Source organism: Clupea harengus, chromosome 21 (genome assembly GCF_900700415.2).
Source record: "Clupea harengus chromosome 21, Ch_v2.0.2, whole genome shotgun sequence".
Lineage (NCBI taxonomy): Eukaryota > Metazoa > Chordata > Actinopteri > Clupeiformes > Clupeidae > Clupea > Clupea harengus.
Genome location: NC_045172.1, coordinates 8,328,968 through 8,344,353, shown reverse-complemented (window position 1 = coordinate 8,344,353; position 15,386 = coordinate 8,328,968). Strand labels below are relative to the sequence as shown.

The following is a 15,386-nucleotide window of genomic DNA, read 5'->3' as shown; positions in this document are numbered from 1 at the left end:
GCAAGTTTTCAAAATTGTTACCAGATATCAGATCAGGTTATATCACATTTCGGAGAGGTCTACTGAGGTACGGTTTGACTGATAACACCCAAACAACCCATTAACATGAAAAAAAAAGCCATCTTCACAAATTTTAGTAGTTAGAAGGAAGTTAAAATTCAAAGATGTAAATGCAGGAAAAAAGACCAGACAGGCCATACCGAGGTACTTAGGATGCTAACAGACAACAGGAACATGGCCATTTTTGTTTCTCAGTTCAGTGCAGTGGTTGTCGGTTGGCAAAATGCTTAATGTAAAAAAAAAATGTATTCAAATTACATTAAAATTATGCATTATCCCATTGGTTGTGGATCTGTGAAAAATCATTAGAAAAAAAAAAAACTTTTTTGTAAACAAGTTATTCTCCCCTCCTGACCAATCTCAATAATGTTTTTTTTTGTCATGTCTATACATCCATTTTATGTGAAAAATGCAAGTTTGCAAGTCCTCCTGTTTGCCTCGGACACAGTTGAGAAAGAAGATTACTCACACATGAAAGGCCGACACAGTGGACTTAAGTTTGAACTTGTGAACCATCCACATTCATAAAATGACCTTCCAAGAAGATTTTTCGGGAAAGCTTAGCTACAGAATGAAGTGCTGACCAGACTCAACCACACAGTAGCACATCAGCACATTCTGAACTCTGCTCTGCATGCTACTTCCATGTAATTCTATTATTTTTTAAACGCACTCCACTCCGACTCTGACGCAGCAGTACTTCTCCTTTGACTTCACTTTCTATGAGACTGAGCAAAGTTGTCTTTCACGTTTCTAAGCAACCACACATACAAGTGCTTGCAAGTATATATGGAGGGTGACTGGAAAACAAAATGGTGACTCGTTTGAGCAGACTGTCTCTTTTGAGATCTTCTATTTTTTGTTTTTATCCTTTTGAACAAAGACTTTCAAAATAGCCTTTCACTGCAAACTCATTCACACACCATCCCTTCTGCAAAAGATTCAACTCCAATGCTAGCTTAATATAACTGAATATGCCACTAGCTTAACTGGGTTAAGGCAGACCTTGGCGAACACCTTAGATAAACTTATGCCCAATTTAATGAAAACTCTCTTAGCACTACCTGATCTCATTCATCACCATGACCAAACCAATGCTGAAAAAAAATAAACTTTTTTTTTTTTTTAATTACTAGTCACTCACACACACAAAGCCAAAGCCTTTCTCCGTGAAACTGGATTAATGAACAAAGACACTCTAAAGTAATGGCCAAGCACTCAAACACCTCATGTCCCTTCAGCTCAAACAACAAACCAAGCCTCAAGAAGCATACCAAACAATGCGAAGCGCACACACACACGACACAAGACACAAACAACCTCAGCAAAGCCACCATTGCTCCTTACGACACCGGAACAGACACTGGTCGACAGAGCCTTAGAGCTCTCTACCTCCTGCAGTATCTCTGAGCTGCAAAGCTTCTGGGTGAACTTGATTCAACATAATCAATTAGGACACTTGACATAATTTTGACAGGGGTTCTGACACGTGACTGGGCCTGTTGCCTTGCAGGCAAAAATGTTGAAAAGAATTCACTGAAAATTGTGGGCCACAACGTCTTGTGGGCCATTAACGTTTTATAAAAGGTGGGTTGTCTTTCACCTAAGTGCCGTAGATTGAAAAGGAGGTGTTATGGTTTAGAAGATAAGGAGCAGGGAGGGGAGAAATGCGGTTGCGCTGGTTTTTATTATGTGTAAAGCCTCTCCTCAGTAATGTGAAGAAGCTGCTCACGCCCCTGCCTAGCCAGGGACAAGCAGAGTCGGGACCTTCCCAAAGGGCAGTGAAGTTTGCAGGCAGCACCTGTGCCCCGACAGGGGAACCAATCTGCTTTGGTGGGGGTCCGGGACCAGAGGAGAGCCGCTGAGCAGGGCTGAAGGGGGAAGCCAGGGACCCCGGAGTGCAGAGGGGAGCCAGTGGCTGCAGTGGGCGAGGGAGGCGTTTTGACACGGAAGCGGGCTGTGCAGGTCGGTGCAGCCCACCTTGAGCAGAGATGAGGGGAACTCGACCTGGGGGTCTGGCAAGGGAGGTACAGTTGGATCGGAGAAGGCCAGAGAGGAGAGGAGCGAGTCCCAGAAACAGAGCGCCAAGTTCGGGGAAATAGCGTCGGTCGGGGCGGTCGTGTGGGAGACGATGGTGAAAGGCGAGGCAAAGGTGGAAGGGTCGAGGTGGTCCTGACTCTCGTTGTCCGGGACACAGCAGTTGGAGTGGCCTGTGGACGACGCAGGGACGAGGGGAGTGTCGGGGAGGTGGGCGGTGCGGGCGGTGCGGGCGGAGCTGGTGCTGAGCTGGTGGAGCACTGCAGAGAGGGCGATCAGACTGGCCATGCTGGTCAGGTACAGGAGACCCACCATGCAGGCAACCTGTGAGCAAGACAAGAGAGAAAGAATGTTATATCTACAGGGACACGCGCCTGGTGTCTCTGAAAGCAGAGTGTGTATGTGGGCGTGGGCGTGGGGGGGGGGGGCAGAGATGCTCACCTTGGTAAAGTGCTGGTACATGGCAATCAGAGCCTGTCGCCATGACGACTGCTCCAACAGCACGCACAGGTCTGTGTAGGTGAACCAGCCACGCTTTAAGCCTTGCCGCTCCGCAATACTGAGGTTGACAGAGAAATCAACAAAAATTACAAAAATGTCCCCTACTTACTTCCTTAGATTAATAATTATACAATATGACTAGGTCTTACGTATTTGTGGAAAATTAGGTGCCTTTTGCAAATAATCGACTGATTTTCAATCTGAAGACTGTATCCTTGTGAAAGCTCAAAAGATCCACACAAGGAAAGTAGGATGTTTTGGATATATGGCTTAAAGGAAGTCCAAAAGGTTGAAAGAGCCTTAAATGGGTCAATGTAAAAATGCTGAAACATGGAGTGGAGGCTCCGGCAACAGTGTGATAAAGAATAAACTAGGACACAACACACACACAGGTGAACACAGGTGAACAAATGAATAGAGGTCACAGAACGCAGTGCTTTTCTTTCATGGGCCTGTGTGTGGTGTGCCTTGTGAGTGTACCAGTACACTAGGAAAAAGTGTGTCTGTGTGCATTGTGTGTTTTCTTTGTCTGTTTAGACATGACGGCTCATGGGTGTGGACCATTGACCTTAGGAAAACAAACCCAGTCCCCTATTGCACAGGTTTTGAAACAAGCCACATAGTATGTTGGAACTCCAGACTAAGGAGCTAAAGAGGCAGAAATATCTGTACTGTGTGTATGTATGTTTGAGTATGTGTGTATGTATGCTTGTGTGTATGTTTGTGTGTGTGTGTACTGCGAGCCACTAACCTTGCTTCTAGTTGATTCAGGATGTCAAAGAACTCACTGGGTTCAGTGTACAGGCTCCACTCCTGAAATACAGCAGGCACAACCCTTACATTCTGTTATGTGTGCATTTTTACAGCTATGGCACACCTTCATAACAGACCTAATGGTTAACATCAAGCACGCTACGCACAACATTTACTACTTCCATTATGTTCCATTATGGGCTGCAAGGTTTAACATCACCAGTTAGTATGAAAAGGCTTTTACACTGGCAATAATACATTTGTGTCTAGTGAAAAGCACTGAGGAGAAGAATTCGTGTTTATTTTCAGGTGCCCGCAGACCACATACAGCCCACAATTTTCAGCGTCATTTCCTCCCGAGGTACACGGTTCGAAACACTCATAAGTATGACGTGATGTGACATCTACGATGCATTTATTTTTTGGGGGCATCGTGGTTAGCAGTGGTTAGCAGCGCCGCCACCCTGTCAGCAGACACTGCAGGTTCGTCCCCTAACTGTCACTAGGCGTTTCTAATTTGCTTTGGATAAAAGTGTCTGCTAAATACCTGACCTTTACGTTTGTCTTTTTCCCTGATCCAAAAAGTCATTAGACACACTTGTTTTGCCCTCAGGCATATGCTGCTCAAAGACACTTGTTTTTTTTACTAAAATCTTTTCTCTGGGATTTAAAAAAACAATAACATAATGTCAACATGTACTGAACTATGTAACTTGGACATGCTGTGTCATGTGAAGTGTGATCCCACGCTTACAATGGCGTTGAGGAAGTTCATCTCCAGGGTGTTGACAGTCTGCACGTCCAGCTTTCCAGCGGCTCCCCATTCGTCATTAAAAACCTCCTCCTCTTCACCTTCATCGTACAGGTACTTACTGGCCACCATCTGGATATGAGCAAAATTAACATTACAGTTTTCATCACTGACCATTCGCACCAATCAAGAAACATTTTTCTTTCCTGATTACTACAGAGAAAAGGGCCAAATGAGAATGAGCCATTTGACAGTTTGATCATTTTTATCTGGTTTATTACGTCACAATTATGGCATCAGCTGTTAACTGCCAGATAAGAAACAAAACTGCTAATGTATGGGAAACTAACACAAACAGCCTATTTTCTGCCAGCAATTCTCACACACAGAGATTGCTTTGTCATGAAGAAGTAGTCATGGGCAACGCAGACACACGCGCGCGCGCACGCACACACACACACACACACACACACACACACACACACACACACACACACACACACACACACACACACACACACACACACACACACACACACACACACACACACACACACACACACACACACACACACACACACACACACACACGTACCATGGATATCAGAAAGAGGTCTGAGGAGGATATCTGTTGCAGGTATTCAGGGTTTCTGTGTCGTAGTCTCTCAATGTACACCAGGGCCAGCATCATTGCACAGGGTGAGATGCAGGCTTCCCTGAGAGTGACAACAAAATACCATAGCTCAGTTTTTAAGACAAGAGCTGCAACAAACAGTTAGGATGGCAACATGAGACTGGTCTGCTTTCAGAGCTCAACTAACTTTAATTGAACACATTTCCATGAATCCTGTCTAACATAGTCATGACCTGACTCAAGTTTTAGAGTATACCTGGGCCCTTAGGCTAGAGAAACTCACCTGGCCACATGGGCAGCATATTTCTTCTGGAGTTTGCGGATTGGACTTGGTGCTGATTTTTGGAGCAGCTCCACAGCAATGTCTAGCGAATAGAGAAATGTGATTAATAAAGTGACCGACTTCACCAGAGGTCTACCATGATAAAACAACAAGCTCTTCTTTATTGACTCTACACAGCCATTTGATAAAGCTGTAGACCATACCTTCAGTTATTTGTCACTATACACAAGTAAACCATATCAAATGAATCTACAAAATATATTTAGATAACAGGCAACTTGAATGACATTCATTTAGTACAGTACCATGCAGCATAATCTAGAAGTTTCCTGCAAACCATTTTTTTCAGGGTGTTCTAAATATGATTTGTCATCTCAGTATAATGCAACTCACCTGTTACTGGGCACGACAGGGCATCCAACGAAGTATCCGGATCAAGGCCGTAGTATAAACGCTTACGAACACGGTCTGCCAGTTGTTGGTGTCCGGGTAGAAACTGCAACAAAACAATTAGCTAGATACACATCCATCTATCTGGTGATCCCAGACACAATAGGGAAACGGTACATCTGATAACGTAATTTAGTTAACCACTTCTAGCTCCACTTATTAGCGTGTTAGACAGTCTCGGTTATATGAGGAAATCAACATCTAACGTTATAAGGAAATATGGCGGAATACAGCGATGTTATCAACACATATAAAATTAACCGTTTTTAGACCATTAAAGTTGTTTCCAAGCTGTATTCCTAGGTCAAATCCTGTCAACGCTGAAACGGCCATATTAAACTTGCTTCAGCTATTGTAGCTAACACACTGAAGTTACAGCTACCTAGCTAGCTAGCATAGCAAGAACTTGAAGTCCTTATAGACTCTAATGCCAGTAGCTAGTCTGAAACATGCTAGCTAGCGATTTGCCCTGTCGTAGGACCAGCCAATGCTATTTCCGGAAATTATATAGCTGGCTTCAAACGTTGCTAGAAATACACTTAACACCCAGCTGCAGTCTTCACATTCGGTTAATGCAATGTTAGGTACTCTTTAAAGTTAGGTCTCTTACTACTCAGTTAGTATAAGCTAGGCATCGCCTTTGTTGATCACTTAGCTGGTAAAGCTCATTAGCTAATGTTAACGTTAAGGTGACAAGCAACCACTGCTACGAACTAGCTAGCTAGACAGCCATAAGCGACAGAATTGGTAGTCACATACCGTAAACTCCTGGAAGTCCGAAAATGAAAATGTTCGCTCATCAAATAGCTCACCAAAATCCATTTTATCCGAATAACATCAACATGTAAACATAAAAATCCTAAAAAGCACACAGCGCGGCACGAGGGCGTTCTCCTGCTCCTGAGCCCTCTGACGGTTCCCTCCTTTGGAACGTAACACGTTACGCAACAACAACACAGCGCGTACTGTAGCCTACATGACTGCACATCTTCATGTGTGCAAGTGATAGGACTCTGCTGTTTGACCGTATGGCGTAAAGATAAACCACTTTATTTCGCCAGAATTTCTCATTTAGTCTCATTTGCAGTGCAAAGTGTAACCTTTCGGACCAATAACTTTTAAAAATTCATTTTTCACGTGACATTTCAAATGACCTTTGAAATATACATGGAATTGCCCATGGTCACATAGAGAAGACTCTAGATTTTTTTCTCTAGATAAATAAATACAGTACATTATATTCATCAACTCTTGCACTATTTCACACATTTTAATTAATATAGAATATGGATGTCTACCTGTTAATCTTCAGCCAAGTTTGGTTGTCAGTGAAGCTTTGCAAGACTTTGATTAAGCTGTGCATAGTAACCTGAGATGCTGGTCGGTTGTGGGAAGTCGCAGAAGTCAGATGTTCTTTCTATTCTTCATGCAAATGCCAAGGTTTGCAGCAAGCTGACAAGAGAGGTTGGTTGAGATCACAAATCACAAACACACACACACAAATCATACAAATGCATTCCGACTTAGTGGGTGTTTTTGGTCTGTTTTCCAGTACTATCCATAGTGTCACCCTTGTGTATTGTGTGCATTGTATTATTAGTGGTAGTTGCTGTTGTTGCTTGGGCGGGGGGGGGTCTCCTATACAGATTTTACCCAGAATGAATCAGCAGTAAAAAATCTCTGAGTGCACAAAAGCTGATCATTGCATGTGATAAAGATTTCTTCCAAGGTAGTTCATAAAACCCCCACATAGGTGATCAGATTGATGCAAAGATACATTTATTTCACGTAGTATGGAGGGACACACAATAGTTATTAAAACCTTGAGAGACACTGTTGCACCAATACATGATCCAAGCGTATAACTATTCCTGAGGTTATTCAGTCATTACAAATAAGGCATGGCTCTCTTGTTTAGGGGTGACTTCTCAATTCCCACTTTTGCTGCATGTTTGCATAGAGTACATTTTGCAGTGTATGAAAAACTGAAAAAAAATCATGACTCAAGCTAATGCAACATCAATGCAATGTACCAGCAATAAATGAAGATCACATTGTTTTGATGCATACATACCGTATGTATGGTAACTGGAGGAAATGTGTTCTTTGCTAATATAACTATGTCCAAGATGTTCACTATATCTAACACTCTAAATCAGTCTCAAGTCTCATGTCATCCTTCTTGTTTTACTTGTCAGAACACAGACAACCATCCGCGCTTTAGTGCGTATGACCCTACAAATAATAAGTCGTTGTCCAAACAGCAACAGCAGGAAAAGCATTTCTTAGGGTGCGTCCACACTAGCCCGGGTAAATGTAGAAACGCATAAATATGTCTGCGTTTGCATTTACCGTCCACACTAATACGGCGTATTCGGAGACTGAAAACGGAGCTTTTCGAATACGCTCCCCTGGCCGGAGACATCTGAAAACGCTGCGTTCCAGTAGTAGTGGGGACGGGGTCCACGGAGCTTTTCAGATACGATGACGTTCGGTTGCCATGACACTGGGGGTAGCTTTGCGCTCCAGGGGCTATAACTTTAAAATACACATGGGAGGTCAAATGAATATGCTGCTCTGTCTCTACAATTTACTTAGTATAGTTAGTGAATGTTGTAATGGATCCCCGTATATGTAGTGGCAATGAAACGTTTACTGCTGGTGAAATTACTCTTTTTATTTTCTTCCTTTTCTAACAGTATATTCAATAAACAGGTAAAACACCACTGTAAGAGCTAGTCTCATACGGGTCCATTAAACTATACAATTACTCAATCGTATGCATATGCATCCGTCTTTAACGAGACCCATAGCATACAGACAAGTTCACACTCACACAGTGACAAACAATTTTGCGATACCTTTATCCTTATCAAAAAAAGTCCTATGTATCTATAAGAAAGAAGGTGGCATAAAGCCTCTATAAATTCCTTAAATAATGAATGATAATTTAGGCACATATCAAATTAGGCACAATAACCTAAATAATAATCCTTCTTTGGGGTTATTTACAATGTAGTAGAGTTAAAGGAAACGCGAACTTCGGAAGCCAGGTGAAGAGGCCGCGAAAGAACAGAGATAGGTCACGTATGTAAGACGAACTCAGAGTTGACAATAAAATAAGTAAATGATAACCAGTTTCTTTATTTGACAACACTTTTGTACAGAATCAGAGTCATAATTCTTTCAGGAAATGAACTTGGTGTGGTTGATGCACACGATATAAAACATATAAGCAAGAAAAATAAAAGATAAATGTTTTACAAAATAGAATAATATTGCCCGTGGAGTGGAGAGTTTCAGGTTGTCGAGAGGGAGCCTTTACAGATTGAGTGCAATCTTACGCCCTCATATTGAAGGCCAGACAACTCGAATGAGAGAGCCAGTGGAGGTGTTGAAAAACGTACGTTGTACTACCTCAGCAACGAAGGCAGGCTGTGCAAATCCGCTAACTCATTTGGCTTGGCCCGTGAAACGGTCTTAAAAACGGTCAGGTAGGTATTTACAGCTAACACCAATCACCTGGGTTCTGAGTAGGCTACATCACCCTGCCACTCACTGAGCCTGCAGTAGCAGCACTTACCAAAACTATGGTAAACATCAGTGCATAGGAGCTGTCGATGGCACACACAAATACTAATACTAGCTAGCAAGAACAAATACTGACTATAACTATAAAAACAGCTTCATTGATGTAGAAATGGCCCGGTAGTGTCCACGATGCTGGCGAATTCGAAGATTAACAAGCACCTGAAAGATGGCACGATTCCTCCTTTTCCCAAGGTAGTAGTGGACAGTCCACAATCGAAGCACACGATTTCTGCATTCATCACGCATCATGCTAGCCTGACGATGTCATACTCATAATTCTAGTCAGAATATGAGTCTGATATCGCTCCATTGGGCTGTGATTATGGGGCGTGTTTCAACCGAACCAGGAGAAAAAATGCCTCTTCGCTCAATTGGTTACCTACAACCAATCAGAACAACGTAGTATGTGACCAGGGGCAGCTGATACATTACACTTTTACCGGATCCCGTAGGAAGGAAGGCAAAAACATCTTTTCGATTGACAAATGCCTTAATCGCGTTTCTCTGTTCCTCTTTCAAAATGAATGCACTGTCAATGTCTAAATGGGCTCGAATCTATACATTTCAGCTCTCCAGCGGCAGCCATGTTTGTTGAAAACAAATTCAACTCGTGTGTTGGTGACGTGGTTGGTTACGTTACTGTTGATCATCTGTCCATCATCGTATAAAGCCCGCCTTAACAATTTGATTGGTACGGCCGATATCGAGCCGCAGATAATTTCTCCTCAATGGAGTAATGCCAGACCGAACTTCCCAACCAAAAAATGTGTGGGCGGGGCTAAGTTCGGTCTGGTATCCAGGCTAGCATCATGCATTGGTGGCTGTAGAACGCATTTTCTCGGTGTCCTCGTAGCTCCAGAGTTTTAATTTAAATGCAGCAAAAGACAGTCTCATCACTCTGAGTAACGTGAATGGTAAATGGCTTAAAACATTCGGGCAGTCCTTTCAAAATCATTTGCCACAAGTAGCCGAGACCAACGGCTGCTGCTGGATCTGCCCAGTTTTTCTGTTGCTCCTGCTAGCCATCCTTTCCAATGCTAGCTCACGCACAAGTGGACCTTACTTTTTATATTGCCTATCTCTGGGTATATCAAACATTTAGGCCAACTCTGGGCCCATGACTTGTTGTCAGATTTTAATTGCACGGAGACTCGTGCATACAGTTACTGGTATAACCTACACAATGAAAAAAGTAAACCTGGAGGTATAAACTGCTCGAAGACACAGTTGTGGGAACTTCATCCATAACAGAAACTACCCGGGCTAGTGTGGACGCACCCTTAAACTCTAGAACACATTTCAATTATCTCCACATGCAAGAAATATTTGTGTAGTTACATTCGTGGTTAGTCTCTGGTAGCTTAGTCTCTTGTAATTATTTTTACCATTGTGAACAGCAGCATTGAAACTCTTGCAAATGTTTGGCGTTTCAAAAGAATACACGTGATAGGCCACAGCGTGGTTTTTGGTCAGTCCATCTTGCTCTGGATTCTTTCCTGCCATCTGTAACTCAGCTTTTTGCCATGCAATGCCAAATGCACTTGATTTTTCTGCCGAAAGTACAGTACAACAAGTACAACATTGCCATTTCATTGGAGCAGCCTCGATAGTCATGATTCACAGAATTGGTAGCCTTGTTGAGGGGAATGATGGAAAGACCCCTATCCTAAGTAAGCAAATACGATTGGTTACCAGAAAGGCACAGTGGCCATTGTGAATGTGAATAGTGTATAAAATATGCACACAAGCAGCAGGCAGGTGCCAACGAAAATATGTCAGTTTAGTTGTGCTACCTTGGCTGCATCAACAGCTGTGGCAAACATCACAAAACTCAGTATCAATGTGTCTTTGGGCTAAAATGGGATAAAAATGTTTATTACTATGGTTTTTATAACATTCACCAATCAATAATCTTCATGTTACTTCCTTTTCTAATGAAAGCAATGTGTACTCATTTTAATATAGAGAAGTGCTTCTCTCAACATTACCTCTGTCTCGGTCAGTAAGCGAATGGCAGTGAATGGAATTTGTGGTACCATAAACACAGGGCCAGTTACCCAATAGCACAATTACACACAAATATAAACATCTTTGTAGCTGTAAGCAATGTGTGGTGACCGCAGGGTAAATAATGACATGACAAAAAAGATAATTTCACTGATGAGTGATAGCCACAGACTGCACATGTTTTAAATCAGACTTTCGAGGCTTTCGAGACTCAGCGAGGAACATAGTCTGTTGAATGCGATGAATGCAGTGAATGCGGAGTGCATGGCTAATGTTGGCCAAACTACAACCCAAAAGTGTGTAGCGATAGCCTGGTGTTCCCAACAATTTCTCGTTCAAGATGTGATATTTTGCTTAGTGGCAGTTAGTACCATAATACTGTGTTGTAAAAAGTGAGCTATCGACTGGCCACTCTTGTTCACATCTTTTTCCTCACTCCCTTTTCATCATCACTTAGAGTTAATGTTGAGCTGGTGAAATTTGGGCACAAAGCACAGGTTGGGCTAAAACTCAAGTGTTTTATTTTTTTATTTCATGCAGCATGCAGTGAGGGGAACAGATTCACAAGTCCTGTGGGGAGGTGTCACATTCCACTAAACTCATATCACACACACACACACACACACACACACACACACACACACACACACACACATACACACACACACACACACACACACACCCACACACATCACTTGCATGCAGAAAAAAGCTCACTTAAGTGTACACCATTGAGGCAGTTCACCAATCAGAATAGCTTCTGGGTCCCTTGATGCCTGAAGATCAGCAAAAAAACTAGGATCAAGTGTATTTTTATGGTATCTCACTGACATGTTATTACAGTGCATAAAATGCCCTGTATTGTTATTCCTAGGCTTCTTATTCTTCCAACTTCTTCTTATTCTTTGTACGAATTTCTGCTATTAATTCAGCTCAAACCGCTTAACGTAGAAACTTCATTCAAACGTTGTTGCGTATGTCTTGTAAAGGACACTTCATGTTTTCTAAACTTCATACATTTTAAGATATTAAAGAAAAACTAATACACTTTCTCCCATAGACTTACATTGGGTCTTTGTGACATCATAATAGGGTAATTAAACTGGCTTGCACCTGTGCTTCACTGACACCTGCGCCACATTGCCCCTCCTAGTGCAGGTCCATTTGCATGTAAGCAGAATGCAGCAATGACGCACACCTCAGCATATTAGGTAACCTTTGGTGCAAAATGCACTACAACCACCAAAACACTTCATACTTCACCCAAAAGTGACTCATGCTGCCGTAACTTTAGCAAATGCTCTCTCTCAGGATCCATGCACACAATCTGTACCGCACTGCATCCATCGCATTCACCGCATCTGTCGCTTCTGCCGCATCCGTCGCTGCCCTCATAACTAGAAATGCGAAACGTAATTGTTAATGATACAAATAATCTCGAATGTATTATTATTATAATTATTTAAATCCGAGGATGTCTGTAGAATTGATGTGAACGCAATCACCTTCGATTTCTCACAAATTCAGACCATAATAACATGGGCGCACTCCAATCTGGCTGATTTACGACTGCTGTTTAGCGTTCTTCAATTCTGTTCTTAGCTAAGAACGAATCCCAGAAAAGAAAACTTCCATGAATGCCAGAATTGTCCCGGGAGCTTTCGTAAGTGGAGTTAAGAAGAAATGTCTTCTTACGTAACTTTTTCTTAACTGCGTTCGAAAAATGAGGTCCATATCTTTTTTTTTCTTTCAATGTCATTATTTTAATATTAAGGTTTGTGCTCATTTTCACAAGACAAATACCAAATACACTAATAAGGCTTTGACCAAGTGTCCTTCTCACACTCTCAGAGATAATTGTATCACAATGTGATTTGCCCTATTTCACTCTGATTATTGTTATCAGAGGCCCCAGCTAATGATTTGCCAGCAGATTCAGTCAGGTAAGGACAGAGAAGCCACGTAGCAATCAAGATTAGATAGACCTTCTCTGAGAGTTATAATCTAGACACAGAATAAATTTAAACAATCAACTCACAGTTGAGATTAAAAAAAAACGTTCAGTTTAGAAAAGAATCCTAAATGTAAAACTCCGATAAATGCCATGATCTAATAGCCATAATTATGCATATGAAAATAACTTCTGATTGTGTTATTGATTGTGAATATACTCTAAGTAGCACAAAGTCCTTTGATACACCAACTGTAATCTGTAAAACCTACCTGTCAAGCTCATCAAGTGTGCTTATCAAAGAGATCATAGCATCACACTGTGATGTGTCAAGGTGTCACCTTCTCTTTCACTCTGTTTATCCTCATCATAAGGCCAAGGCCAGTGATTTTCCAGCAGATTCAGTCAGGTTTAAACAGGGACAATACATAGCAGACAAGTATGGATGGACCCAATTCTGAGGGTTGTACAATTAAGTGCAATAAAGTTTCAGTCATCAACTCGCTGCCAGTTAAGAAAATGCTGCGGTTCTGACACTTGCCTGTTCACCTCTTAAAGTGAAAAAAGAATCCTGAATATCTCTTGCTAAAAACACTCTTCTGTTTTATTGTTTTTTAAATCATGCACTGTTGCCATTCTGGGTAGCACAAATTCCTTTCTTGCCCGCATTTGCTGACTCTTAAACTCACTTGCACACACGTAACGTAACCGAGTGATAGGAATTATTTCTATATCCCAAATGTATCGGAGACTCAGTCAGATTGTGATGAAAAACCAAATCCAGGTTTATTCTTTCAGTGGCGCGCACCAGAGGAGGAAAGAGAGTTAGATTTCACTGTGTGTTCCACCTAAATCTCCTTCACTGAGTGTCTTTTGGGAAAGCACAGAATTTAAGCTGTGTGCATGCCAGGGGGGGTGGATCCCTAAATGCTAATTATTATATGTCTCTAGTCAGGGGGGGGAAGCTGTGAGGGCTTCTCACACCTCATGTAGGCCAGGAACAGAATACACATGAGAAGTTTTTACAACTCATGAAATCCAAAGAACACTAAAATGACCACTAGGTCAGATATATTGAATTATTGACTATGGAATATATTTATTAAACTAACTATCAAATGTCGGTCCCTTCATTCCCCCTTTTCAAGACTTAAGGTCTTGGACATACAGTGCCCTCCACAATTATTGGCACCCCTAGTGAATATGAGCAAAACAGGCTATAAAAAAATATGTCTTTGCTGTTTATCCTCTTGGTCTTTCACTCAAAATATTCACAAAAATCTTACCTTTTCATTGAAGCAAAATTATTGAAAGAAAAAAAAACTGTTGACATTAAATAAATATTTTTCCCCAAAACATGTGTGCCACAATTATTGGCACCCCTAGAAAAATCTTATAATTAAAATCTAACTGAAGTATATTTCCAGTCATGTTTTACATTTTTAAGTTCACCTGTTTGATAAGGAACTCTTAAGAGGTCAACCATGACTTCCTGTTCCACTGGCGAACAAATATGAGGTGACACAGGCCAAATTCCATTAGTCATTCATCACTATGGGAAAGACCCAAGAACACAGTGACAATGTGCGACGGAAAGTTGTGGAGCTGCACAAATCAAGAAATGGACACAAGTAAATCTCTAAAGAGTTGAAAATACCCATTTCCACTATCATGGAAATAATTAAGTAGTTTAAAGCGACAGGAGATGTTAAGAATCAGCCTGGAAGAGGACCTATCTGTAAATTGACCCCACGCACCGTGAGGAGGATGGTTCGACTGGCAAAAGAATCTCCAAGGATCACAGCTGGAGAATTGCAGAGGTAAATTGAGTCTTGGGTTCAGAAAGTCTCCAGAACTACCATCAGACGCCACCTCCATCACCACAAATTGTTTTGGAGGGTTGCCAGAAAAAAGCCTCTGCTGTCAATCAACAACAAACTAAAGAGCCTACAGTTTGCCAAATGTAAGTCAGACTTTCAATGGGACCGAGTTATATGGTCAGATGAGACCAAAATAAAGCTTTTTGGCAACAAACATCAAAGGTGGGTTTGGCGTAGACAGAAAGATAGCCATACAGAAGAGACCCCCATACCCAATGTGAAGTATGGTGGCGGATCTTTGGTGTTGTGGGGCTGTTTTGCTTCCAAAGGCCCTCGACATCTTGTTAGGAGACATGGTATCATGAACTCCATCAAATACCAGCAGATATTAAATGAAAACCTAACAGCCCCCTCTAGGAAGCTTAAAATGGGCCGTGGTTGGACCTTCCAGCAGGACAATGATCCAAAGCACACCTCAAAATCAACACAAAAATTGTTCACCGACCACGGAATAAAGGTTTTGCCATGGCCATCACAGTCCCCCGACC

At 41.9% G+C, this 15,386-nt stretch overlaps 1 protein-coding gene across 1 annotated transcript; it reads right to left on the bottom strand.

Annotated features, from left to right (window-relative positions):
- Positions 1-357: 357 nt before the first annotated feature.
- On the bottom strand, positions 358-6,460 carry cnppd1 (cyclin Pas1/PHO80 domain containing 1). Its single transcript, XM_012823437.3, has 8 exons — positions 6,229-6,460; positions 5,413-5,515; positions 5,020-5,101; positions 4,698-4,818; positions 4,106-4,234; positions 3,350-3,411; positions 2,539-2,656; positions 358-2,421 (listed from the first exon to the last, which is right to left on the bottom strand). Exons 1-8 carry the CDS (start codon positions 6,289-6,291, stop codon positions 1,801-1,803), a joined length of 1,299 nt encoding a protein of 432 aa, XP_012678891.1. The 5' UTR covers positions 6,292-6,460; the 3' UTR covers positions 358-1,800.
- Between the last annotated feature and the right edge of the window lie 8,926 nt (positions 6,461-15,386).